This window comes from Xyrauchen texanus, chromosome 6 (assembly GCF_025860055.1).
Source record: "Xyrauchen texanus isolate HMW12.3.18 chromosome 6, RBS_HiC_50CHRs, whole genome shotgun sequence".
Taxonomy (NCBI): Eukaryota; Metazoa; Chordata; class Actinopteri; order Cypriniformes; family Catostomidae; genus Xyrauchen; species Xyrauchen texanus.
This window is the reverse complement of record NC_068281.1, coordinates 259,962-272,060: the sequence shown is the minus strand read 5'-3', so window position 1 is coordinate 272,060 and position 12,099 is coordinate 259,962. Positions and strand designations below refer to the sequence as shown.

Genomic DNA, 12,099 nt, shown 5'->3' with positions numbered 1-12,099 from the left:
CAGCGCAGATGTTTTTTGGCCACAGCTGCTTCCATACAAATTGAGTCAGTGTTGCTGAGGATGACTGTATGGGGAATTTGATCTTCCTAGGACAAACTGAGGATCTTCTGTAGGCAGCGGATATGGAAGGCCTCTAGGTTGATGATGTGCTGGTGGTGCCCCATAAAGCAGAGTAGAGACACATACCGCGTTGTAAACAGCGACCTTAGTACTGACCTTCAGGTTACGATTTTCAAAAACCCTGCTGCGTAGGCGTCCAAAAGATGATGAGGCTTTATTTATCCGGGTGTGTATTTCTTTGTCAAGGGAGCAGAATGAGGACAAAATGGAGCCGAGATAGGTGAAGTGGTCCACTGTTTTAAGTGGAACACCGTTTATATCCCTTCTCTTTGGCTCTCAACGAAGGCGGTCGCATTTTCTCACCCTCTCCCTACCCTTATCTTCCCTGCTTTGCTCCTCTCGTCATATCTAGTCTACTGTCTTGTACTTGAGAGACTCTCTCAGCACTGCTCTTCGAACTAAGACATCATGGATTTGATCAACTGGTCTCTCAACGCAATTGACACCATCTTCTCGACGAGAAGCTTGGGTTCGGGGGAACCTGTCTGCCCTGACGGAACGTTCGCAGCTGGCTACACGATGGACGCGTGGGAGAGGTGGCGGGTCGTGTGTCTGGCGGCTCTTTCCGTGGAGGACGTTGAAGATATCTACCTATTCGGTACCATGATAACAGGTCTTCTGCTGATTGGATTAGGCATTTCCCTGGTTTATTGAGGAGTTAAGAAGACGGTAACAGCTGTCCAAAGCCCCACAAGGCTGCCCGTCATGATTGAAACAGTGGGCAGAGCTGTCTGCACTCAGACTGGGTCTATGAACCAAAATACGGATAACATCATGGAGAAGCTCACAGCTTTGCAAAGGCAAATGGATCGTTTCAGAGACCAAAATGGACCAGGAGAATAGCCGTGTAAATTAGAATGCGGCTACTCTCCTTAAGACCAAACAATCCCAATCTTATCTTTTTTGGGCGCCCTCAACCAGCACTGGCCTTGGCCAAGGCCGCTGTTGGAACAACAACTCCCCCGGAAGAGCACTGCAGTGAGCCACTCTGCGTTCCTTCCCGACTCCCCAGACACCTGGTGATTGTTGACTATGTCTGGGACCTGATCAAGGTTGTCTCCATGGCAACTTGCTGTGTATCGCTATGACAACCCTGCAGACTGAGGCACCTAGATTAGATGCTGGCATAGCGACTCTCCAGGCCTACACACACATGAACTCTTACACATATATACAGATATGCAATCATCCGCCCGATACCCTATCCCTCGCCTTAGCGCTTTGTACCCCCAGTCTGACAGGCGGGTCTGTGACCAGCGCCGAACATGGCTGCAGGTCCGGATGGCTGCTTGCCTGTGCTGGGCCACCTCCACCCCCCAATCCCCTCCCCTGTTGCAAGTCTTGTTCATGTTGTAGAGTGTACTGATTATGTGCTAATGTTGCTGAGGTGTTTTTTTCCTGTTCCCACACTGTACTTCTTAAGGAGCATAGTCTGGGGGCTGCCTTTTTTCTCCTCTCCTCTCCTCATGTCATGCTGTATTTCTTTCTAAATTCCCTGTCTTCCTGTCCTGTATACCCCCTTGTCATATGTATGTTTATATGGACAGGTCGATGGCCAATTTCACTGGTTTACTATGTGACAATAAAGGACTACTACTACTACTACTACATATGAAAACTGGGGGGTGTGGGGGCAGGGGTAGTGAGATGGGACATGACCTCGGTTTTTTGAATGTTGACCTGTAGGCCAAAGGATTGGTACAGACTGGATATTGTGTTAAGGGCGTGCTGCATAGAGTCTGGGCTGTGAGCTAAGTCGGCACAGTCATCAGCATACTGAAGTTCGCAGATTTGGCGGGTCTTTGTCTTTGTGCGGGCCTGGAGCCGACGTATGTTGAAGAGGCTTCCGTCAAGTCGGTATTCCACATGGACACCGTCTTCATGTCCCATGACACGTTGGAAGAGGCAGGTGATGGCAGAGAGAAGGATGTTAAAGAGCACCGGAGCCAAGACACAGCCTTGCTTCACCCCAGCGTTTACCTCGAAGGACTCTGACTGGAGTTCTCCCGTGAGCACTCTGGCTTGCATCCCGTCATGCAGCTGTTGTAGTATGCAGAGAAACCCCAAGTTTGGAGAGGTGTTTCCAGAGCAGTTCATGGTTGATGGTATCAAAAGCTTTGCTGAGGTCGATGAAGGCAACGTAAAGGTCTTTGTGGTGTTCTCTGCTCTTCTCCATCAGCTGCCTGAAGACAAAAACCATGTCTGTCGTGGATCTGGTCTTCCGGAAGCCACACTGCATTTCTGGAAGCACAGCTTCCGAGATGTGCTCAACCAGTCTGCTGAGCATGATCTTGGCCAGGACGTTCCCTGCGATGGAGAGGAGAGATATCCCGCGGCTGTTGCCACAGGCTGCTCAGTCTCCTTTCTGTTTGTAAATGACCACGATGTTAGCATCCTTCCAGTCCTGTGGGAGGGTCCCATGTTCCCAGATGTTTTGGATCAGGAGGTGCAGGCGACGCGTGAGGATGTATCCTCCGTGTTTGAAAACCTCTGCAGGGATTCCATCGGGTCCAGCACTTTTGTTGTTCTTCAGCCCTGCAATGGCTTGCCGGAGTTCTGAGTAAAGTGGTGGGGTGTCCAGATGCATGGTAGGTGGCAGGTCTGGGAGATTATCCAGAATATGTGTGTTGACAGGGTTGATGTGGTTGAGGAGACTCTCAAAATGATTTGCCCAACGGGCAAGAATCTCGTGGTGGTCCTTGAAAAGGATGGCACCATCAGCTGATCGGACTGGGGCAATCACCTGCTTCCTGGGGCCATACAATGATTTAATGGCATCGTAAAAGCCTTGAATGTTATTGCAGTCTGCCAGGTTCTGGATTTCTCACGCCTTTTGCACCCACCAGGTGTTCTTCATAATTCTGAGGGCTCGCTGGGTTATTGTTCTTGCAGCAATGAAGGTAGTTTTAAGTTTGTCCTAGCGACCGTCACTCCATTGCCGCCTGTGTGCATGGTTTGGCTAGACACTCCCAGCCACATCCTTGGCCTGTGCCCACCACCATTCCACATCGCCACAGGACTTTTGGGGGGGGAAAGAAGCTTGCGCATAGGTGTGGATTAAGGTGAGGGTGTGGGTGCGCAGACCTCACTCCCACCATCTTCACTCCTAACCAGATGACCTCCAGTGGCATGAGGGAACCCATGACGACCTTCGTCTGGCAGGAGTTGCAGGGGGCTGCCGGTGGTCCGGTCAGTTGGACTCTGCCTGTGCCTGTCCCCATCCCCAGGTGCAGGTTTGTCTTCGGGGTTTGCTCCCCTAGCCACTGTATCCTCCCGAGTTAACCCACGTGGCTTGGGGTTGCCCTCTTCTGCCTTGCCAGCCGTTGTGGTGGTTCTCGCATCACCATCTTCCGCCTGCGCCACCGTTGGGGTCTTCACTGTTTACCCATAGCTGGGGCTATTTACCCATAACTGGGACAGAGGTTGACGGGCATCAGGGCGTTTCCACTCACCGATGGGCCTGCATGCCGCATCTCTGGGGCCCACTGCTGCTACGAGATCCCGTACAACTTAGCCTGGAACCACAAGGGACCAGTTACCATGTGTGCCACGGGGAGGCATGTACAAGATCTTGGCAATGGAGAGGCTATGTACCGGCTGAGGAGGCTTACACACTCGGCTCCTCTTTTCACCCCTGAAAACAGAGGGCTATCCGGTGGCAGTAGCTGAAAGCAGAAAGTGACAAGCAGAAGCAGCATGCAGCATGCACTAGCTACAAGCACTACTACTCCAACACTGCTGCACTGACGCATCACACGCCCTGTGTGCAGAAAACACACACACACACACACACACATACACATACAAACACTCAAAAACACATACACACACACAACACACACACACACACACACACACACACACACATACAAACACACATACACACACAAACACACACACATACACACACACACACACTCATTATCATACTGTTTGTTTGTTGTGTAGATTATGTGAATGAAGATGCTGATAAAGTTCCTCTTCAAACTCACACACTGAGACAGTTTGAACAGGTGAGCGTTTCTGTCTTTACATCAGTTTGATTTTTGTGTTGCTAACATGAATAATATATATGAATAATCATGTGTTAGTAAATAAAAATGCTTCAGTTGTGAAATGTGTTTTGCTCTCTCTTGTGCTTATTGAACATTGAATGGACGGGTGATTCTTTTCTTTATGTTGTTTCAAGAGAAGGTTTGGTGTTGTGAGTGTCTGAATGTATTTGCAAGCATCTCTGTGTGTTTTTGTGAGTGTGAGTGTGTGTGTGTGTCAGTGTGTGTGTGTGAGTGAGTGAGTGAGTGAGTGAGTGTGTGTGTGAGTGTGTGTCACACTGGTTGGGGCCCCGCTTGTTCACAAATTGATGCTCTTCCTGATCTGAAGACCTGCAGAGATGTGCAGTCGTGCCAGTGCTCTCATCTCTGCAAGAGAGGCTGGAGGGGAGGCAGTCCCCCTCCACCTTGAAGGTTTCTGTAGCCGCCATATCGGCTCACCATGACACAGTGGACGGTAAGTCCCTAGGGAAGCACGATCTGATTATCAGGTTCCTTAGAGGCGCCCGGAGGCTGAACCCTCCCAGGTCATGCCTGTTCCCCTCATGGGATCTCTCAGTGATCCTTTCAGGCCTTCAGAGACCCCTCTTCGAGCCACTAGAATCAGTCGAGTTCAAAGCCCTCTCCTTGACAACGGCCCTCCTGATCGCGCTCGCTTCCGCCAAGAGGGTTGGGGACCTGCAAGCGTTCTCTGTCAGCGACACTTGCCTGGAGTTCGGCCCGGCAGACACCCATGTCGTCCTAAGATTGCGACTGGGCTATGTACCCAAGGTTCCTACGACCCCCTTCAGGGACCAGGTGAACCTGCAAGTGCTGCCCAGGGAGGAGGCAAACCCAGCCTTTTCATTGAAGTGTCCTTTGCATACTTTGCGCACCTATGTGGACCGCACGCAGATCTTTTGACGTTCTGAGCAGCTCTTTGTCTGCTTTGGTGGACAGCGGAAAGGGAACACTGTCTCCAAACAGAAGGTTTCCCTCTGGGTCGTTGACACCATCACCTTGGCCTAACACACTCAGGCCATGCCTGCCCCCTTGCGAGTTCATGCACACTCCACGAGAAGTGTGGCATCCTCGTGGGCACTGGCCAATGGCACCTCCCTAGCAGACATTTGCAGAGCAGCGGGCTGGGCAACACCCAATACCTTCACGAGATTCTACAATCTCAGGGTTGAGTCGGTAGAACTCAGTAACGCAGTACAACTGACCGGCTTAACCCTAACCCTGATCCCACTAACTCGGCTCCCTGGATGACTCCACCCTAGCCCTCTGGTCCACGAATTTGACGGAGGAATTCCCCGACCAGACCCACTACGGGTACTAAAATTACTCTGTACTGGAACAGGTGCTCCACAGGATGAGCCCTTGTGGATTAATCCCCCTGTGTGTATTTTCCACAATACGGTCCCCCTACTGGAGTTTAGCAACTCCTCCCTATCAGCAGGTTGTATCTACCACCGCGCCATTTCCACATGTGGCCTGCAAACCCATGTGATGTATTTCGCCACACTTTACCTCCCCCCATCCTGTGCAGGTGGTGGTCTCCATGGGGTATTTTCTCCCTGAAAGAATATGAGTTGGAAAAGAACGCCTTCCCCGATGCATGTGTAAACATGGAGAGAGAAAAGGCCCGGCTGGCTCGGCCTGCTCCCATGCTTGGCACGTTGCTTTGTCCCCCCCACCCCCTTCGGGATGTGGGGTGTTGGGGAAGGGTATGTGCAGTCTGACGCAGCCTGTCGCTTTGGCATGCAACTGCCTGCCCACACCTGCATCAGCAGCGCACGTACACGTTCAGTGCATGGCGTGATTGAATAGGGCATGACGTCGAAGTGAGCGACAGACCAGGAAAGTCTAGGTTACTTTTGTAACCTCCGTTCCCTGATGGAGGGAACGAGACGTTGTGTCCCTCTGGCCACGATGCTGAACCGAGCCACTGCTATGGCCGAACCTTATTCCCGGTTCCTCTGTACAAAACCGGAATGGACAGACATATTTATACTCGTATGTCCGGGGGAGGGACATGTAAATTCTGTCTGGCAATATCTAATTTCTCAAGTTCAGAGGTAACCGAGGCCCCTAGTGTCGCTTCACTTGACACGTTTCATTCCCTCCATCAGGGAAGGAGGTTACAACAGTAACCTAGACGTTTGTGTGTGTGTGTGTGTGTGTGTGTGTGTGAGTGAGACAGTGTGTGTGATGGAGTATTGGGCTACAACACTGAACTGGTAAGCAGAAGGTTGCTGGTTCAACCCCACAGCCACCACCATTGTGTCCTTAAGCAAGGCACAATTGTCCCTGTAATAAGTGCACTGTAAGTCACCTTGGCTAAACGCATCTGCCAAATGCTTAAATGTAAATGTGTGTGTGTGTGTGTGTGTGTGTGTACACCAGTTATTAACACAACACCAGTTATTAACATTATACCAGTTAGTAACGCAACACCAGTTATTAACAATACACCACTTATTAACACAACACCAGTTATTAACATTATACCAGTTATTAACATTATACCACTTATTAACACAACACCAGTAATTAACACAACACCACTTATTAACTCAACACCAGTTATTAACATTACACCAGTTATTAACATTACACCACTTATTAACACAACACCAGTTATTAACATTATACCACTTATTAACACAACACCAGTTATTAACACAACACCAGTTATTAACATTACACCACTTATTAACACAACACCAGTTATTAACATTATACCAGTTATTAACACAACACCAGTTATTAACATTATACCAGTTATTAACACAACACCAGTTATTAACACAACACCAGTTATTAACATTATACCAGTTATTAACACAACACCAGTTATTAACATTATACCAGTTATTAACACAACACCAGTTATTAACACAACACCAGTTATTAACATTATACCAGTTATTAACACAACACCAGTTATTAACATTACACCAGTTATTAACACAACACCAGTTATTAACACAACACCAGTTATTAACATTATACCAGTTATTAACACAACACCAGTTATTAACACAACACCACTTATTAACACAACACCAGTTATTAACATTATACCAGTTAATAACATTACACCACTTATTAACACAACACCAGTTATTAAAGGGGTCATGACATGAGAAACCAAATTTGCCTTGATCTTTTGGTATATAAGAGGTCTTTGTATCATTAAAACGTCCTGCAAGTTTAATATTTTAAGACGTCCTCCCCATTCTAGACGAATCATTTATTTAATCAAGCTCAAAATACAGCTCGTTCTGGATTCATGGTTAGAAGTGACGTGTCGGTTAGAAGTGACGTAACAGCGTTTGCATATGACCGCCTCCAGCACAAGATAACTACGCTTTAAGCGCAAGACAGCTACGCTCATTTCGTATCGCCGTGCGCCTCACAAGTGTTCAGTCGATGGACAGCGAGCTCTGACAGAGACCACTTGTGCACAGGAAAATTACGATGCCACACAGATGTGCTGTTCCTGGCTGTGGTCAAACAAAACCTCTGAATAAGCTGCCGAAAGATCCAGACGTCAGGGAAAAATGGATGCAGTTTATTTTTTGCGGATCGACCCAGTCACGGCAGTGTTAACTTAAGCGTTTGTTCTGTACATTTTAAGGATGACTGTTTTGAGAACAAATCTCAATATGATGCTGGCTTTGCCAGAAAACTGTTGCTCAAAGATAAGTCCGTGCTGACTATTCTGGGAACAACGACTGACGTAAACTGTAAGTAATCTATTTTAAACTTTAAACTACTTTTTAAAGCGCAATTTCATTCATTATGAATAATCACAGTGTTTTTACTTAGTTTACTTGCATATTGTTCTGGCTGGAGGCGTCAATAATTGATACATAGGCACTGACGTTAGCCAATCATAACAGTGGGCGTTAACACTGAAGTCTTAAATGGAAAACGCCCCCAAAACAGACTGTTTGAATCAGAGGATGAGAAACAGGGTGGGAAAAGGTCATAAATCACTAGATTTTAAAAGTTTTTCTTAAAAAAAAATATATTAATACTATAATTGCACCTAAGGGAACATAATAATACAATAAAAAAAACCATGTCATGACCCCTTTAACACAACACCACTTATTAACACAACACCAGTTATTAACATTACACCACTTATTAACACAACACCAGTTATTAACACAACACCAGTTATTAACATTATACCAGTTATTAACATTATACCACTTATTAACACAACACCAGTTATTAACATTATACCACTTATTAACACAACACCAGTTATTAACATTATACCAGTTATTAACACAACACCAGTTATTAACACAACACCACTTATTAACACAACACCAGTTATTAACATTACACTACTTATTAACACAACACCAGTTATTAACACAACACCACTTATTAACTCAACACCAGTTATTAACATTACACCACTTATTAACACAACACCAGTTATTAACATTATACCACTTATTAACACAACACCAGTTATTAACACAACACCACTTATTAACACAACACCAGTTATTAACATTACACTACTTATTAACACAACACCAGTTATTAACACAACACCACTTATTAACTCAACACCAGTTATTAACATTACACCAGTTATTAACATTACACCACTTATTAACACAACACCAGTTATTAACACAACACCACTTATTAACACAACACCAGTTATTAACATTACACTACTTATTAACACAACACCAGTTATTAACACAACACCACTTATTAACTCAACACCAGTTATTAACATTACACCAGTTATTAACTCAACACCAGTTATTAACATTACACCAGTTATTAACATTACACCACTTATTAACACAACACCAGTTATTAACATTATACCACTTATTAACACAACACCAGTTATTAACACAACACCACTTATTAACACAACACCAGTTATTAACATTACACTACTTATTAACACAACACCAGTTATTAACACAACACCACTTATTAACTCAACACCAGTTATTAACATTACACCAGTTATTAACATTACACCACTTATTAACACAACACCAGTTATTAACATTATACCACTTATTAACACAACACCAGTTATTAACACAACACCAGTTATTAACATTACACCACTTATTAACACAACACCAGTTATTAACATTATACCAGTTATTAACACAACACCAGTTATTAACATTATACCAGTTATTAACACAACACCAGTTATTAACACAACACCAGTTATTAACATTATACCAGTTATTAACACAACACCAGTTATTAACATTACACCAGTTATTAAAACAACACCAGTTATTAACACAACACCAGTTATTAACATTATACCACTTATTAACACAACATAACTTATTAACACAACACCAGTTATTAACATTACACCAGTTATTAACATTACACCACTTATTAACACAACACCAGTTATTAACACAACACCACTTATTAACACAACACCAGTTATTAACACAACACCAGTTATTAACATTATACCAGTTATTAACACAACACCAGTTATTAACATAATACCAGTTATTAACACAACACCAGTTATTAACATTATACCAGTTATTAACACAACACCAGTTATTAACATTACACCAGTTATTAACATTACACCAGTTATTAACACAACACCAGTTATTAACATTACACCAGTTATTAACAAAACACCAGTTATTAACAAAACACCAGTTATTAACATTATACCAGTTAACACAACACCAGTTATTAACATTACACCAGTTATTAACATTACACCAGTTATTAACATTATACCAGTTATTAACACAACACCAGTTATTAACATTATACCAGTTATTAACACAACACCAGTTATTAACATTATACCAGTTATTAACATTACACCAGTTATTAACACAACACCACTTATTAACACAACACCAGTTATTAACATTACACCACTTATTAACGCAACACCACTTATTAACACAACAGCAGTTATTAACACAACACCACTTATTAACACAACACCAGTTATTAACATTACACCAGTTATTAACATTACACCACTTATTAACACAACACCAGTTATTAACATTATACCACTTATTAACACAACACCAGTTATTAACACAACACCACTTATTAACACAACACCAGTTATTAACATTACACCACTTATTAACACAACACCAGTTATTAACATTATACCAGTTATTAAAACAACACCAGTTATTAACACAACATCAGTTATTAACATTATACCAGTTATTAACACAACAACAGTTATTAACACAACACCAGTTATTAACAAAACACCAGTTATTAACACAACACCAGTTATTAACATTAAACCCATATTAACATTATACCAGTTATTAACATTATACCAGTTATTAACAAAACACCAGTTATTAACACAACACCAGTTATTAATATTACACCAGTTATTAACAAAACACCAGTTATTAACATTATACCAGTTATTAACACAACACCACTTATTAACACAACACCAGTTATTAACATTATACCAGTTATTAACATTACACCACTTATTAACACAACACCAGTTATTAACATTATACCACTTATTAACACAACATCAGTTATTAACACAACACCAGTTATTAACATTATACCAGTTATTAACACAACACCAGTTATTAACACAACACCAGTTATTAACATTATACCAGTTATTAACACAACACCAGTTATTAACATTACACCAGTTATTAACACAACACCAGTTATTAACATTACACCAGTTATTAACAAAACACCAGTTATTAACATTATACCAGTTATTAACACAACACCAGTTATTAACATTATACCAGTTATTAACATTACACCAGTTATTAACAAAACACCAGTTATTAACACAACACCAGTTATTAACATTACACCAGTTATTAACACAACACCAGTTATTAACACAACACCAGTTATTAACATTACACCAGTTATTAACAAAACACCAGTTATTAACACAACACCAGTTATTAATATTACACCAGTTATTAACAAAACACCAGTTATTAACATTATACCAGTTATTAACACAACACCACTTATTAACACAACACCAGTTATTAACATTATACCAGTTATTAACATTACACCACTTATTAACACAACACCAGTTATTAACATTATACCACTTATTAACACAACATCAGTTATTAACACAACACCAGTTATTAACATTATACCAGTTATTAACACAACACCAGTTATTAACACAACACCAGTTATTAACATTATACCAGTTATTAACACAACACCAGTTATTAACATTACACCAGTTATTAACACAACACCAGTTATTAACATTACACCAGTTATTAACAAAACACCAGTTATTAACATTATACCAGTTATTAACACAACACCAGTTATTAACATTATACCAGTTATTAACATTACACCAGTTATTAACAAAACACCAGTTATTAACACAACACCAGTTATTAACATTACACCAGTTATTAACACAACACCAGTTATTAACACAACACCAGTTATTAACATTACACCAGTTATTAACAAAACACCAGTTATTAACATTATACCAGTTATTAACACAACACCAGTTATTAACATTAAACCAGTTATTAACATTACACCAGTTATTAACAAAACACCAGTTATTAACATTATACCAGTTATTAACACAACACCAGTTATTAACACAACACCAGTTATTAACATTATACCAGTTATTAACACAACACCAGTTATTAACATTACACCAGTTATTAACACAACACCAGTTATTAACATTACACCAGTTATTAACATTTTATCAGTTATTAACATTACACCAGTTATTAACACAACACCAGTTATTAACATTATACCAGTTATTAACACAACACCAGTTATTAACATTATACCAGTTATTAACACAACACCAGTTATTAACACAACACCAGTTATTAACATTACACCAGTTATTAACAAAACACCA

The 12,099-nt window shown here is 41.9% G+C and overlaps 1 protein-coding gene across 2 annotated transcripts in view; it reads left to right on the top strand.

Annotated features, from left to right (window-relative positions):
* The window catches only part of LOC127645810 (myomegalin-like), a 106,717-nt gene that overhangs the window by 5,311 nt on the left and 89,307 nt on the right, over nt 1-12,099 (top strand). For both annotated transcript variants that reach the window (XM_052129488.1, XM_052129487.1), the window contains exon 3: nt 4,069-4,133. In XM_052129488.1, coding sequence (XP_051985448.1) covers nt 4,069-4,133 — 65 coding nt within the window. The remainder of the gene's footprint in view (nt 1-4,068; nt 4,134-12,099) is intronic.